Here is an 18,073-nt window from a genome sequence, read left to right as displayed (position 1 = left end):
GAGAGAGAAAGCGGCATAAGCTTCTTGTGTTTTACCAGTTAAAACACTTTGTAATAATAATGGCCATTTTTCGGTGGGTCATTCCATGGTTTGGGCAACCTTCTTAAAATGTTGAAAATATTTATCAACTTGTCATTTTGCCTTGGTCAATCAGTATTGAGTCGAATTTCCATTTCTTTCAACCTAATTTCTTTTTTGGCTTCAGTGCGAGCTTTTTCGGCCTCTAGACGTTTATTTTCTCTTTCAGCTTTGATACTAGCTTGTTCTTTCTCTTTTTCTGTTATTGTCAGTGTCCGGTTGTAATTCAGCGCATGAACGGCCATGAAAACGTGGGCTGTAACGACGTGGCAAGGCTTCCAAATTGTTTTAATGTTCAGACATTTCATAATATCAATTAAAAGTCAGACACTGCATACAAACAATATTAAAAAAAATTACCACAGATAAAAAGTGATTCGTTTCCACCAAATGCTACATTACAGCGGTTCACACCGAAACTCGTCATATGACTTCACAACATAAAAATGTATTTAAATAAACACGATTTTGAATTGTAAGCCGCACCTCATTTGACATATTAGAAAACATAAAAAAGTTGGGTGGTTATATTTCTTTACAATCAGTTGTACTTCACATAAGTCTGTGTTCTGAAAACACAAACTGTGTTGTTGTGAAATAACAGTTTTTGTGTTAATTTACAAAAAAAAATAATTGTGAAGAAGAACCTATGTTTTGATAAAATATTCAGGCCCAAAACTATATAACTTTTGTTTCAGCGCAAACCCACACACTAGGCTATCTGCACTCTGTTCACCACGGAGAATCGAACCCCGGATTTTAATGTTGTAAGCCTATAAACTTTTAGCTTACACCGAGGGACAATACTTTGCTTAAAAATTTGAAAAACATAGTAAGGATTTCTATCATTGTTTTTTTCATAATGTTAAGATTCAACAGTACACGTACATAGCTTGTTTGGGATATGAAAATATTTATGTATCTCCTATGCGGTATTATAAAGGACACTGACATATATATAGAGAGAAATCACTCACACCAGTTTGATAACCACGCTTCTGACAAAAAGTGACCAATGTATTTGTATGTATCTACTGCAAGACGTAGGTGGGCAAAAATATGTTGCCATGACTACAAAACCTTTACACACCTTGTAAGACAAAAACATGTCTGTACACGAAACATACAATAGAAATCGATTACAGTTTATTTCAATGGAGAAAACGGTTACAGTTTGGGTACTTCTGCGTGTATCACAACCACAAATCGTACAACGGTTACAGTTTGGGTACTTCTATATTACAACCACAAGGCGTACAACGGTTACAGTTTGGGTACTTCTATATCACAACCACTAGTCGTACAACGGTTACAGTTTGGGTACTTCTATATCACAACCACTAGTCGTACAACGGTTACAGTTTGGGTACTTCTATATCACAACCATAAGTCGTACAACGGTTACAGTTTTGGTACTTCTGCGTATATCACAACCACAAGTCGTACAACGGTTACAGTTTGGGTACTTCTATATCACAACCACTAGTCGTACAACGGTTACAGTTTGGGTACTTCTATATCACAACCACAAGTCGTACAACGGTTACAGTTTGGGTACTATTTCCTTTAAGAGTAAAACAAATTCACCTACTCTAATCATCTTAAAAGATGTGAAACCACATTTTGTAATTATTCTGGAAACTGTTGTTTGCAAAAGAAAACGTTAAAATTGCTGGTCTTGTACAATTGACAGGAATGTATCATCAGCATATTTAAATCTTGCTACAACAGTGTGAAAGTTCAATGTAAGAGAAAAAATTAACCATAAAGCAATATACAAGTACTACGAGTATAAAAACACTTTTTCTTTTTCAGATTGATGGGTAATGTATGTTCTATTATTATAATTCAAAATTACAAACAGTAGTCAAAGATACGACTACCAGGTAGTATCTATAGAAGGAAAGTATGTTTTAAAAATAGATTTATCTTTCATTTCAAACCACTTTTATGTGTTATTAGTAATCCTTGGTTAAACTACAAAATAGTTAAAACATATTTCATTTGTAATTAAATGAGATATGATCCAGCTCATTCTAATATAAGACTAGAGAAATCTTATTATAGTTTCTTTATTTTTGTTTCGTAGCGAACTAATATTTCGTCTCGCGTTTCGGAGATTGTAAGTTTATTTAATCTATGTATTTCACTGGACTAACACTCAGTCACTTAAAACACTAAACTCTGGGGTTCGATTCCCCACGATGAACACAGTAAATAGCACAATGTGGCTTTGCTCTAAAATAACTAATACGAGATTAACATTCAATTATCAGCGTTCACTTACGTGTGTCGTTTTAATAAAATGTTTTCGAACAAACTACACGAAGAAAGGCCCAATTAAGTCTAAGAGTTCATATATTGATGTTATTGAAATTTTTAATACAAACACATAAAATACATTTCGTTTTAAAACACTAAACCATAACCGTTTCACGTGCCACTCAGATTTTGAAATGCGTATGCAGCGCACAAATAAATTGCTTTTATGTTCGAGCCCCCCCCCCCTCCCCAATGGCTCAGAGGTAAATCTGAAGACTTATAACGTTAAAATCCGAGTTTCTATACCCGTGGTGGGCACAACACAAATAGTCCATTGTTTAGTTTTGTGTTTGACAACAACAACAACTTATGTTCATTATAGATATAAATGTTTAAAGTATGTTGTGCAGTGTACAGATAAATATACAAAACTCAAGTATAGGTATTTCTCAATTTTTTTTTGGATGAAATAAAATATCTAAACATCTAGTTTGTTTTACTTGTTCTATTTATCTCTACCACGTGCAGTGAAAGGCAACTCGTTCAAGACCTTATCAATACTATCGATTTTAGTGAAAAGTACAGTGCTCTTCTCTGCCACATATTCGTTTACATTCTTTTTCTGTTCTATTTTTTGAAACCGTCTGGTCACTGCTGAAATAACTAAAGAACTGGAAAGTAGTATAGTACTAACTGCTTCAGAGAATATTTAATTGTGTAAGATGAAAAATTTTAAAACTTCAATATTTCTTTAGACTTTCAAGAAATCAAGGAGCAAACTTCAAACGCGTTGTGTTTTTATAAACGCAATAAAAATGACGTTTCAAATACGAAATTTCAATGACTAGCAACATAACCTATATTTCTGAAATTATGGCTTGAAATAACAGCTAAAATCGTACTAGATTTACATTTATTTAAGGTGATAATTATTTTAAACCTTATATAATTCAAACGAAGAAAAAAACAAAAATAATTATTTGAATCTTGCGTTAAAAATTATAAAAATGGTTGAGTAAAACCCTTCACTCAACTGAGTTTCACATAGACGAGTTATATGTTTTCAAAAAAGGTCTGAGTGAAACGCATCATGCAACAATATGTTTTAACGATCACGTTCAGGAAAGCTTAACATGCAAATGAAGTTTCTTCCAAAATAACTGTGTTAAGTGATACATTCACACACAATTGAAGATCACTCTCGTTATAATCAGATAATGAAAAAAGCCAAGCTAAACTTTTCATAGATTGATTGTGTGAAGCCTAATATGAAGTTTATCTATTTATTTTTAGATGGTTTCTATGAAACGTGAAACACAACTGAATCTTATATCAACAGTTATTGTAAAATTCAACACACACCAATTATCTATTTACAGAAAGGTTTCTTTAGGCAATGTTTCCAAGTAAATTTTGTACTAGATAGAGGTGATGGATGAAGAACCAATTAGAACCACACCATATTAAAGAGAAGTGGTGAAAAACGTAACACATGTAGCACAAGTACTACATACACATGATTATTTTTACAGTTGAAACGCTAGACATCATATGATTTTATCGTTATCTGAAATAACTAGTTCCATTTTTCTTTTATTATTTACTAAAGGCTTTAACTAAATTTTGTAACTTAGTGTTAACTAAATTATTAATAATTGACCGTTTTCTTTTTCTGCATGTCAAAACTGATTAGTGTGTTGACCGTTATGGCACCTTCTTTGTCACTACGTCCGACAAATAGGACTTAGCAAAGGTAAATGATTGTCCAACTTTCGAGATATGTTACCTGAACAGAAAATACGGACTTCAAACATGTTAAAATTTCTCTTAGTGGATATGTGGTTATAGTTTATGATGAAAACCTTGAGTTCCGAGTTAGTTGAATGTGTCGAATGAATGATAATTGTATATCTTTTAAGCTATTGTAATTGGTTTAACAGTGATATATATATAGAAAAATATTGGAATTCTGTAAATATTAGCTTTAATATGGTGTAACCTTATGGTGAGATATAATGTGTAATAAAGTCGAGCTCATATACTTTAACGTCAGTTGAAGTACACGAAGGAATGGACAAACAATATTGAATGGAATAAACCTTTAGAGAACAATGAAAAAAAATCACAATAATGTAAATATAAACACTAGTTCACCAATTTAAGAATATATAACTTTAGATGGTAAGTTTGTGTGTTATTAATTCATAATGATATTAAAAATAAGTTAATTTTTATCAGCTCCTTATTTACTAGCACTGGCATTTACTATTTATTATTCTGGTATAGAGTGAATGGGGTGTGCGGTTGAAATGCTATTATATTCTTACTGGAGACCATAATGATTTAATAACGAAGGATTTGTTAAAAAGCTTATCAGTTTTATTGTGACGTAATATCACACAAACTTCCAATATATTGATCATACTTCGTCAGTATAGTTGTTCTTCACAACCTAAATGTTTTTCATCAATATGATGATATTTATATATTCTGTCGTATCCCAGACGGTGTAATGAGCCCTCGTGTTAGCGAAAAGCCACGACAGCACTGGATTATGATGTGTGATTGGCGTGTTATAACAATTCTTAGCTGGTTCGTCAATTCTTGTGAATGATAGTAAGGTTAATTTAAATAAAATACCAATAAATAAATATATATATACAAAGTACTGATAGAAGCTTTGTATTTTATATGGCTTACGGACATGATGATCTCTGGTATTGAGCAAAATGCTTCTTCGACAGCTGCTTTCAGCTCACAATGTAGGCGGTTGAAATGCTATTATATTCTTACTGGAAACCGCATTGATCTAGCAATGAACGATTTGTAAAAGCTTTTAGCAGTTTTATTCTAAAGTAATATCACCCAAACTTTCGATTTATAGATTATTCTTCGCCAGCCAAGATGTTATAAAAATAATACTAAACAATGATGTTTACAACAGAAAATACTACTGAACAAAACCAGAAGATATGGCAGTATTTCAGATATTTGAATTGTAACTCAATTAAATATAAAATATTATTGGTATGATTCTTCATAATAGTCAGATTTAATTTATTCCTGGTCGAAGTAGTTTTTAAACAAGGGATATCTCAAGGTGACAAACTTAGTGCAGTGTATTTATCTTGCTATAGAACCTCTTTCAGATCATATTTGTAAGCATTTTGGTGGCTCAGCGGTGAGTCTGAAGGCTTATAGCTCTAAAATATTGGTTTCGATACCCGCAGTGGACAAAGCACAGATAATCCTTTGTGCAGCTTTGCACTTATTAACAATAATGCCAACAACATCGTTTTTGTAAGTCAATCTTAGTCTTAAGACATCTTTCGCTATGCAACTAAATAACAACAGTTATCGTTTTCAGCTTGCTCTTGATACTGAAATAAATGTATTTATTACAGTCTTTGGGACTATGCATAAGATTATAGACAGGGCCACGGTATCATTCAAATTCTTAACCCATTAGGTTCATTTGAAATGTATTTCAAACAAGTATTTTGCGGTAACTATTTCTTTGATGTACTTTTAATGGATTCAACTGTTATTTCTTTGGATTCTTTATTTTATTGGGGGTGCATGAGTACGTTGGAGAACTGCTAATCTAAAACGAAACATTAATTGTTATTCTAGTTGTATTCTACACTGTGAGTCTTGTACTTAAAGTCTCGTGAACTGACAGCATGATTTTAGATTTCAAATTATCTTATAGGCTTGTAAAATATATTGTGAATAATATCAACTTTCAGTGGAAGAATCTTTTATATATTTTCCTTCCTTTATTTCAGACTTATGTTAATCAGTGACTCTTTTTTAAATGGTTCTGCATCATAAATTTTCAAAAGTATAATCTGGTACATGCTCAATTGATAAATGGTGAGAATAATTAAAATGATTTTCATGTATGGAATTTATTCAGGTTTTTGTACTTGAAGTGTAAAATTGACAAATACTATCACAATTTTCTTTCAAATACATAGAAGATAATAAGGTATGTAAACCCAATCTTCTTCATGAAAGATGAGAAATGATTTATTCATTCTTAACATATAATTATGATGTAGATTAGTTTTTGACGCCACTACGTCTATAGTTTAGTTACAGAGAACTAAAGTTTGTGGATAGTGAATAAAATATATATGATCTTTTTAACATCTGGGTTGATTATATAAATTGAGTTATTTTATCACGACATTCACTGATGATCAGTATTGGTGCCTTGTTTATACGAATAATAAAGATATTAAAACGTTTATGAAAGTTTATTTTTATATCAGCAAAAACGTGTCATATATATATATATATATTGGATGCAACGATAAACTCCCAAGTTTATATATAAACAGTTTAAAGAACAAAGTTGCATATATTTCTATCTCTGACGTTAGATTGTCTTCAATAATAAGTCTGGAATACCAGTAGGCCGTAAGTCTTGATAAAGTTAAATAATTGTATCGTTATGGATATCTGGGATAAGATAGTTTTATGTTAATGTTAACAAAAATTGTAGTTTATTTTATTATTGTTAATGAATTAAAAGGGTAATATTGATTTATGTTGTTGAAAGAAATTTCCCAGTATTTTGGTATCTCATTATTAGATCAAATGCTTTGCACTTTTTTACTTTTAATCTATTAGATTTTATGTTATTGTTTTTAATGTATCTTAAGCGATAAGTAATCTTGATCTTTTTTGTACTGTTGAGTTATATTTATTCCAGCGTGTGTTTCTGCAGGACTGGTGGATAAATAAAACTTTGATTATATAATGTTTCCGCGTTACTTTCAACTCAGAATGGATATAAAACATGTTTGCCTATATAGTTGCTGGGATACATGTAACCCAACAATAGCACCTTTTTAGACGAGTATGTTATGCACTTTCCAGAAACTGTGCATGGAAAACATTTCTAAGAATGTAAAAAAAAAAAAAGCATTCCTTACCTATCCTAGGTCGATTTATACGTATTTATGTTATTTACATATCAAAAATACAAAAGACTATGACAGACTATGGATCCGAAAGTTCATGGTTCGCGTCCCACTGTCGAAAAAATAGCGCGGTAAAATAATTATTTGATTAGTGTAGCCCGAGAGTTGGCGGTGGGTGTTGTTGAGTTGCTGCTTTCCTTTAATTCTGTCAGCTCAAAATTAGGGATGTCTAGCGCAGATAGCCCTCGTGTAGTTTGAAAATATTCTATAAATATGTAAAACTGTTCTACAAAAGGTATTACTGGTATTTTTCAACTGTCAATTTTTCCTTAATTTTTCTTATTTTCATATCCTTACATATGCATGTTTGTGTTTTTTGTTGTTTTTTATATAACGTAATGACACATGTAAGACAAAATTTCTTCACCTTAAGTCAAACACCGAGTTTGACCTATGATCGGTTGGTCACTTATATCATTTTTATAGACAGCGCCATCTACCCCTACATCTTAGTAGTTGTGTCTATTGATTAGCGAGTGCTCCACTGGAACGCTATTTCGAGTTCTGGGTTGTGAACGATTCTAAGTAAAACAGTTCGTCTCACTTCCAGAAAGACTTCTATTCTCACACCATACAAAGATATAAGGCTCCCGAGAAAAAGGTGTTCTTGGCGGTAAGCCAGTTTTTTGTCTTATTTTTATTATCTAGAATACTTTTTGTTGTCTTGTTGAGCGTCCCCCGTATGTTGTGTTCTATACGCTACTATGCGTCACTACTCATTCAGATATCGAATCTGCGTAAAGGTCGACGCCATTACTGTTGGTTCTATAAAATAAATCAAATCTCACTAGGAACCTAACTAGCCGGAACTTGGGTAAAGATTGTTGAATAAAGGTGTATTTTATGTTAATTTCAAGAAAGCATGATCCGATTAACGTTTTTTTGTATGTTCTGCTGGTCTAGTGAGAATTTATAAAGATGAATGGCTACGTTAATTCAGCATAAAGGGATGTTTATATTGGAAACTTAAGCCAGTTATGTAGTCTTTTTAAACAAATAATGTTTAAATACTGGAATGAATATCAAACAGTAGACAAAACTTTACTATATTCCTATATTCATTATATACCTTTCTCAAACAAGTAACTTTCCTTTTTAGGTAAACTTTTAAGAGTGTATAACTCTGCTAAAAACAATTTAAAAATTTCTCATTATAATAAAATTGAGCTGTGGATAGCTTTTCACAATAAATAAGCCTTTAACAATAAATAATTCTCCTCATTACTTCTGCCAGCGAAGTTGACGGAGGTTATGGTTTTACCTCTGTGTGTGTGTGTGTGTGTATGGGTTTTGCCAACAAGACTTTTCAGAAACGACTGAATGGATTTAAACGAAAGTTGATATATATTTGGACTATGACCCAACTTAAAATTAGTCGTTTTTAAAGAGTTAAGGTCACGAAAATCCAAAACAAAAATCCCTATCTGCTAACATGGTGACCGATTTTACAAACTATTTTTGCTCTATAACTCAGTCAAAAATGATCGGATTTTGATGAAACTTGGTGGACGTATGTAGAATATTATTCCTAACTGTCCTGCAAAAACTGGTCTGTATCTGTTATCAACGGACACACGGACACATTTTCGTATTTTGTTATCAACGCTGCTTGGCGGAGGTTTGCGCTCTTCTGAGTATCCCTCTAGTTACAAAATGTTTTATCAATGAGTAACTTCCATCAGTACAACATATTCAACAATGTCTAACTTTCCTTATATATATTGCACATAAATATAAATAGATAGAAAGAAATATACATCGAAAACATGTACATATAAATAAGTAGAAACTGGCAGATAAAGACTACATGCACACATATAAACAGATACAAACAGAAAGATATAGACAATGCATAGACATGTAGACATATGAACAAGTAAGAGCAGAAAGATACAGAACACGTGCACACATATAAACAGGAAGAAGTAGACAGATATAGACCACACATATGCATCTAAAGAAGTAAAAGCAGACAGATATAGATATGTAGACATATAAACAGGTAAGAGCAGACAGATATAGATATACTACATGCACCCACATAAACAAGCAAACAGATACAAACTACATATACACATATAAACAAGCAGAAGCAGACAGGTACAGACTAAATGTAGACATATACGTAGGTAGAAGCAGAAAGATATAGACTATATGTAGACATATACAAAGGTGGAAGCAAGCAGATATAGACTAAAAGTAGACACACAAACAAGCAGAAGCAGACAGATATAGATTACATGTTCACATATAAACAGGTAGAAGCATACAGACATAGACTACATGTAGACATATAAACAAACAGAAGCAGACAGATACATAATACATGTAGACATATAAACAAACAAAAGCAGTCAGATACAGACTACATGTAGAAATACAAAGAAGCAGAAACAAACAGATACAGACAACATGTTCACATATAAACAGGTAGAAGCATACAGACATAGACTACATGTAGACATATTAAAAGTAAGAGCAGACAGATACAGACTACATGCACACAAATAAATAGACAGATGCAGACAGACACAGACTACATGTACATATACATAGTCAAAAACAAATAATAATAGAAACCAAACGATACAACTAGCTCAACAGTGTGGGTTAACTTCCTGCTGAATTAGATTTCCGAGTAGAAAAATATATAGATCTGTCTATCGATGGATCAATAAATGAATGAGTGGGTAGTTAAGTATGTATGTAGGTAAATAGAAACTGAAATCGTAATTTCTTAACGTCCTATGCAGATACTCTATTTTTGGTTGCTTAAGACATATTTATTCACATGCTATAAGGCTAAATGCAGAGCTCTGTTTAAGAGAAATGAAAGTGACTCGAGCTATGGTCATAGCTGATGCAGTAGAACTTATATTTCAACGTGCATTATACTGTATTATTGATGATTCTGTTCAGATTTAATCTGTAGTGTTGCCATTCCTATTCGAGTTAAAAGGTGTTTGACGTCAGAACATCTGATGCAGGGTTTCCATGGCAATGCTACTGGCAGTCATATCAAATATCATCGTCTGGCTCGTTTTTACAAAGAGATATTTTTCTCCGTCACGGAACTCCTTTTCTATGCAGTGAAGAATTGAACATTTTATTTGAAATATATTTGCACCAAGCTAAATATCAAATTTCTTTCCTTTGTATTTGCGAGTTTAAAATATGATAATTGTTTGGACGAGTTTCGTTTGGATATTTACGTTGTCAATAAAAAGCTTTTTGAGTAATACTCATATTGTCGATATAGTACAGTTTTTATCTGCATGTCAAATAATGCCATTTCAAATAAAGATTTTTTTACCAGCGTTTATAACTTACTGACCACGTTTATTGTTTAGGGTTTTCAGATTATAATTTTTTGCTCTCAACAAACCACAGAAACAGTAGTAGTAGTGCAGGTTAAACATTTCTAAAATGCTTAGATTGTTTGTGTAAGTTTTACCTTTTATGTTTTCTAATTATTCGCTATTTTCCTACAATATCTGCAGCTCTGTTAAAACTGATTTGGAGAAAAAAAAAAGCTTTTCATATCACATCACAACGTAAGCATTCCAACGCTTTAAACCTTTACATATTATTGAAGCTTACCAATTCAAAACTCAAACAGATTTTTGAGGAGTTTCATTACAACGAGTAGTAATTAAACGATACTAGGTTATCCATATGTATTTATGGAACAAAGCATGAAACGTTTTCAAGTATTGTGCAGTAGAGTTTGCTTTGATATAAATGTAGTAAAGAAATTTCGTGTATGAAATTCAGTTCAAGATTTCTTGAGCGTGTGTGGACGAAAGCATTACACACTTCGAAACTCTAGTAAACCTAGCATGCTTATAATGTCTCTTCTCCTTAGTTTCGAGATGATTCAAATCCAGCAGAAATAAATAGAAGCGGTTTTATATTTTTAACATAAAAAAATCCTTCAGAAGAAAATTGAATCAAAAAGAAAAGCAGTCTAGTTTTGTCGTTGTTATCAGGTTTTAACACGTTTTTTGTGCTGTTGAGAGGGAAATTGTGTAGTTCTATTAAGTTAGGCTTTGAAGTTTCTTGATGAGTTGTAGTTCGTGACAAAAACAAGATTTTGTTGAACAAATAAGGAACTGAAAACTGGGAGTAGAAAATGCTTGAACCACATTTATTTTTTCTTCTCTCACTAAAGTATCTTCATCTTCAAAAATATCCAGTTTTTTTAGTTGTTTAGAAATAAACAGATAAAAATGAATCTTGGATCAGATTAAGATAAACTGTTATTTATCTGAATTAAATCTTAGAGAAAGCTGTTTATCTTTTATAGTTTAAATTCAAAATTGAGGAAGACCTTACACTTTAGTTATGTTTAATTACAAGATTGATTTCAAGGAAATATACGTGATAGAGTTTTATTTGTCACTGTGAGAAAATAAATTACGCTTAATTATACCTAAATATAGTTTTTTTATTTACATTTGGTGCCTCACGAGAATTTCTAGTACAGTTTTACCTGTATAGTTGGAGCTTTGATATTTTCATAAATGCATAAATATTTGTAATACTCAGAATTTTCTAATTGTATGAGTCTGGAAAGCAAATCGATATGTCCGTGATGGCTTTCTTATCAATTCAGAAGAATCTAAAAGTAAAAACTGGCTCTATTCAGAACAGCTCAAGGTGATCAACGTCATTCTCAGCTTCTTTCCATATTGCACATGTAAGTACACCATGTTCAGTTAGCGCTAAAATCAAACAGTGTGAGTAAAATAAACAATTTTAGCGACAAAAGTAGTTGTTGTGTTTTCATTAGTGAATAATGATCGAACGTTGCCACATGAATAATCTCAGATTAGACTGCTTCATAGCCCGTCTTTGAAGTCTGCTTCGTTTCTCGTGTGGTCTGGCTGTCTGTGTGGCAAATAAGAACATGTTTTATAACCTGAAATGACAGAGCTTGACTACGAAGTAAAATAAAATATTTTATAAAATTGCATATGTTGTAACTCACAACCCTGTTAGTTACTCCGGTTTGGATTTCACTTAAGATCTGTTTTTTTATGCTTACCTCACCACCAACTTAGAAAGCTTTTCGATCAATAGGAGAATTCATTAGTTAGGCTAGACCCGTAGTAGCCTAAGCTTTATCTCTTTTATATCCGAGGCCGAGCGTAGTGTTGTGGTTAGCTTGTGGAACTATGAATCTTGGGTTTCTCGTTTGCATTCCATTACCGTCAAAAAGAAAAAAACAAATCGATTTTTTGCATTTTGAAGCCGTGGGTTTGTTATAAGTGTGACAGTCAAATCTCACTGTTTAGTAAAACAGGAATAGCGAAAGGATTAGCGGTGGGTGCTGTTGACTAATTACATTCTTTTTAGTCTATCGGATCAGAATTAGGGACGGCTGGCGCAGATAACCATTGAGTAGCTTTGCGCAAATATCCGAAAACAAACAAACAGAAAAATTAATATCTGCATTAAGTTGCCTAAAATGTTATTAAAAATAAAATATTTGAAATTTAACTGTGCGCTAAGAGGAGCTTCTGCGCTTTAAGTTCGGGGATTTTAATCAGTGATGTTAGATTAAAAGAGGATTTTTAACTTTTTTCTTTTATTAACTAACAGGCTCTTATGCACATCACATAAAGATAAACTTACTGATATGATTTTAGTTTGATTTAAATTTTTATCCTATCAGTATATGATTAGTAATAATCAGTTAGAGTTAAATGTTTATCGTACCAACCCAAAACTAGTAAGAGTGAGTGAGTTGTTGTTTAAATATCATCCTACCAGTCTAAGGTTAGTAAGAATGAGTTGTGGTTTAAATATTATCTTACCTGTCTAAGGTTAATAAGAATGAGTGAGTTGTTGTTTAAATATTATCCTACCAGTCTAAGGTTAGTAAGAATGAGTTGTGGGTTAAATATTATCTTACCAGTCTAAGGTTAGTAAGAATGAGTTGTGGGTTAAATATTATCTTACCAGTCTAAGGTTAGTAAGAATGAGTTGTGGGTTAAATATTATCTTACCTATCTAAGGTTAGTAAGAATGAGTTGTGGGTTAAATATTATCTTACCAGTCTAAGGTTAGTAAGAATGAGTTGTTGTTTAAATATCATCCTACCAGTCTAAGGTTAGTAAGAATGAGCTGTGGGTTAAATATTATCTTACCAGTCTAAGGTTAGTAAGAATGAGTTGTGGGTTAAATATTATCTTACCAGTCTAAGGTTAGTAAGAATGAGTTGTAGTTTAAATATCATCCTACCAGTCTAAAGTTAGTAAGAATGAGTTGTGGGTTAAATATTATCTTACCTATCTAAGGTTAGTAAGAATGAGTTGTGGTTTAGATATTATCTTACCAGTCTAAGGTTAGTAAGAATGAGTTGTGGTTTAAATATTATCTTACCAGTCCAAGGTTAGTAAGAATATGTTGTGGTTTAAATATTATCTTACCTGTCTAAGGTTAGTAAGAATGAGTTGTGGTTTAAGTATTATCTTACCTGTCTAAGGTTAGTAAGAATGAGTTGTGGGTTAAATATTATCTTACCTGTCTAAGGTTAGTAAGAATGAGTTGTGGGTTAAATATTATCTTACCAGTCTAAGGTTAGTAAGAATGAGTTGTGGTTTAAATATTATCTTACCAGTCTAAGACTGATAAGAATGAGTTGTGGGTTAAATATTATCTTACCAGTCTAAGGTTAGTAAGAATGAGTTCTGGTTTGAATATTATCTTACCAGTCTAAGGTTAGTAAGAATGAGTTGTGGTTTAATATTACACTACCAGTTTACGATTAGTGAACGGACATAGAATGTATTGGCATTCAATTATATGCAAAATATCTTTATCATTTTTTGGTTTAGTGTGGTTTCAAAAATAACTGCAAATATAGGAATTCTTCGTCATTAAAGGTAAAACAGTTAAAGTGTTTCTTTATTTCGGTATAGAAAGGTATGTTACTTATATTGTACTGTTCCTAAGTAGCTGCCGATTGCTCGACTTGTATCCTCACAGGTTATATCCTCACGCATGTTAAAAAGGTGCTCGTTATTTCACACATTGAGTCATATCGGAACATCATTAATCACACAACACTTTAATTATGTGAAAACACCAACTTTAATGGCTTAGCGGTTAGCTTCATCGAACTGTGAATCCGAGAGTTCATGGTTCGAGGCCCACTGTCACGAAAACGCTCTCGCACTCTTGGGTCATGGGTGCTCTATAAGAGTGACAGTGAAATCTCATCATTTGTCAGACAAGCGTAGTCCAAGAGATTAACAGCATCATGCTACTTCCAACGAGTCTCTTCAATCAAAGTCACGTTTCATCTATTAAGCCTAGTTTTTTATTTTAGGTTCACCAACTAAAAGCAGTTTACAACATAATATTAAATAGATAGTATATGAAGTATATACGCGCATCAACTTCACATTCCTGCTTTATAAAAGAAACATTTTTGTGCTTTTATTAATAGTTCATAGCAAGAAATGGAAGACTTTCTTTAAGATTATCGAGTTTAAAAGGGTGAAATCTCAAAAATAAGTTGCAGTTATGCATATTTATTACGATTGTTGTTGTAGGCACCACTTTAAGTGCTCGCAAGAATGATTCCACCTAGAAATATAGACGAGCTACTTCTCAGGTTACGGAAATTTGCTCCAGAAGAATCCGTGGCAGACACTTCAGCCCGGGCGGTAACCATGGCTGGTAACAGCGGCGCTGTAAGTGCTCCACCCGGGATTGCTAGTGTTTCCGGAGCAACGACAGTGGGATCTAACATCACTTCTGTTCCGGAGGAAAATTTCGGCGAAAAAATGCTTCACAAAATAATGGATAAGACACATCGTGAGTATGAATAAATATATCTCTTCATAAATGTATTGTTAGTGTATAGAGCTAGATCTTATACCATTAAACGCTTTTTTAACATGGTGAATCAGATCTTCCCTGAGTAGCCTGACATAATAAACTCTAACTTTATTATCTAGAATTATATTTTCCTTAACACCTTTAAGCACATTTTTTAATACAGTGAACCAGATCTTTCCTGAGTATTCTGGCACCAATAAACTCCCTCTCTTGAATATCTAGAACAAGACTTTCCTTAACACTTTTAAACACCTTTTTTTTAACACGATGAATCAAATATTCCCTGAAATTAATAAAGTTACTCTTACTAGCTAGACATGAATCTTGTCTGACACCAATGAATTTTCTTATTAGTATGTTGAACTAGATCTTTTTTGAGACTGATAAATACCATTATCAATAAATAAATAAATAACGCTATTTTCTTTGTTACCATTAAATTACACTGTAAGTATATATGCATTGTTAGAAATTACACTGAAGTATATATACATTGTTAGCAATTACACTGTAAGTATATATGCATTGTTAGAAATTACACTGAAGTATATATACATTGTTAGCAATTACACTGTAAGTATATATACATTGTTAGAAATTACACTGTAAGTATATATACATTGCTAGAAATTACACTGTAAGTATATATACATTGTTAGAAATTACACTGTAAGTATATATACATTGTTAGAAATTACACTGTAAGTATATATACATTGTTAGAAATTACACTGTAAGTATATATACATTGTTAGAAATTACACTGTAAGTATATATACATTGTTAGACATTTCTTGATTAATATTTTTGTTTAGTAAGATTAATTAGATTTCGTCTAATACTGTAAATGCATTAGCTATAATTTTTTGCCTCTTATAAATGTATTAGAACGTGCGTAAAATATGATCTTCTAATGAAGCATTGAAGACATGCGTTTGAAGAAACTAATATAAAAATGTTTCTGTCTATTATCTATAGTTCCACTCTTTGTCATTATTCTTATCCTGATTGGAATCGCTCTTCTGTTTTTGTGTATCTGTTACTGCTGTCTAAGACGTTGGTGTAGGAGGCGGAAGAAAGACGGAAAGAAAGGCTTGAAAGGAGCAGTAGACTTCAAAAGCGTGCAGCTTTTGGGAAATGCGTACAAGGAAAAGGTGATACTAAAGTTTGAAGAGTCATCCTATTTTAATGTGTGTAGTTCTAAATAAGAATGAAAAAAATTGAAAAATTGGTTTTCACCATATTCATATATTTAATTCAAAATAGTTTTTTTTTGTTCATTTGGACTAGTTTCGACCCGCTTTTAGGAGTCATCATAAGGCTTATTGAAAAATATAAACGTACAGTTATGATTATAAAAGTTTGAAAGAACACCTCTGAGTGTGTTTTGAGACACATTTATTATTTTCTGAAATTCTTATTATTTGACATTGCTGTTACGTTTATAACAAGTGTGTCTTTTCTACAATACCAACACATGATTTGAAACACGCTCAAAGCTGTACACATAAAATGTTATTTTTTACAACAGTATGCTTATCTTGTTCATTAAGCCAAACGACGACTCCTAAAGCGAGTCAAAAGCTGATCCAATAAATCAAACAAAAACAAACAGTTTTTGGATTCAATACATGAATGTAATAAAAACATCATTCTCTTTCGAATTTTTCATTCTAATTCAAAACTTAAGCTCTTATAAGAAATAATGTACGTATGTAGAAGAAACTAAAACTTGTTTATACAAATGTCAAAGTACAAAGTTAAGACTATAGTTCAATACATTATTCTACTAAGGGTACAAGTAAAAACTGATGTTGTACAATAGGGTAACTTATGTTCTCCTATAACAAGGATAAAATTGATGTTATTGTTGATAAGGACAAAACATGCTTATAAAAAAATATACCTAAGCCTCATGTTTGTGTAAGGGTAAGAATAAAAGTAGCTATCGTCATACCCCTGTGCCCAAAGGATGCCGCTTGAGGATTACATAACTATTACGTATTATAAGTACGTGGGGGCTGCATAATTGTTACGTAAAATACAAGGGATGCCGACACCTGTGGGTTATATAACTGTTACGTAAAGAGAGCAATGACGTATACGAAGTGACACCATAGGGCATGTTAGCACGATGAACGCGCAGATAGTTCGCGAGGTAACTACCAGAGAGTGACGTAGATCAACGATCTCAACATGTCATCAACGTCTCTATTTAATTACATATAAATATATTATTTGTATTTTTTACGAAAATATCATGCAATAATTTATATACAATCTCAATGTTTCACTTTATGCACACGATTCATTAGTTAGGCTTTATGGATTAAACATATTTATATGCTACTCTTCTATCCATATAACTATGCTTTTTATTGTGTATAACAGTAAATGAGTTCTTGGCAAAGTATTTCATTTTACACATGTTAACAGTTACTTTATAGTTTTCACTTACATATTACATACGTTTTACAAAGGCTGATAGAGTTTTTATAGATGGATGGTGTTAATATAGGCGGATATTTTTTACTAGGCATATTGCGTACGTCTTACAAAGGCGGACGATGTTTCTATAGGCGGATGACCTTACTAAGGATAGTGCTACTATGGCGAATGGTGTTTCTATACATGGATAGTTAAATGAGATGATGAGCTCATCTTAGGGTGTCTCAACGTCTCTCAACATGAGATTACATCATCAACATTGTAGTCTAGGTTTAATTATGTGTCCTAAAACTTACAAGTAAAACCATTATTTTAATGAGAGAGCTATTAGAACTTTATGTTTAGAAAACTTCGCAAGTTCGTTAATTCTGTTGTTTTCACTTCTCCAATTCATATACATCTGGGTTGTTAATGCCTTGATTAAAGAAATCACTTGGCTTTGA

The 18,073-nt window shown here is 32.2% G+C and overlaps 1 protein-coding gene across 7 annotated transcripts in view; it reads left to right on the top strand.

Annotated features, from left to right (window-relative positions):
* Positions 1 to 18,073, top strand: part of LOC106469966 (synaptotagmin-1-like) — a 93,153-nt gene that overhangs the window by 4,594 nt on the left and 70,486 nt on the right. For 3 of the 7 annotated variants that reach the window (XR_002613114.1, XR_002613110.1, XM_022399354.1), the window contains exons 1-3: positions 7,798 to 7,944; positions 14,894 to 15,158; positions 16,161 to 16,336. Coding sequence is in view for 5 of the 7 variants with exons in the window: in XM_022399354.1 (XP_022255062.1) it covers positions 14,918 to 15,158; positions 16,161 to 16,336 (417 nt within the window). In the remaining 2 variants the exon portion in view is untranslated. Of the gene's footprint in view, positions 1 to 7,797; positions 7,945 to 14,893; positions 15,159 to 16,160; positions 16,337 to 18,073 lie in introns of those variants that run through there. The other 4 variants (XM_022399359.1, XM_013930489.2, XM_022399349.1 and 1 more) reach the window with 4 other exon arrangements.

Source organism: Limulus polyphemus, unplaced genomic scaffold, assembly GCF_000517525.1.
Source record: "Limulus polyphemus unplaced genomic scaffold, Limulus_polyphemus-2.1.2 Scaffold100, whole genome shotgun sequence".
NCBI classification, from domain to species: domain Eukaryota; kingdom Metazoa; phylum Arthropoda; class Merostomata; order Xiphosura; family Limulidae; genus Limulus; species Limulus polyphemus.
Note: the sequence above shows the minus strand (reverse complement) of the source record. Positions and strands in the feature narration are given on the sequence as shown.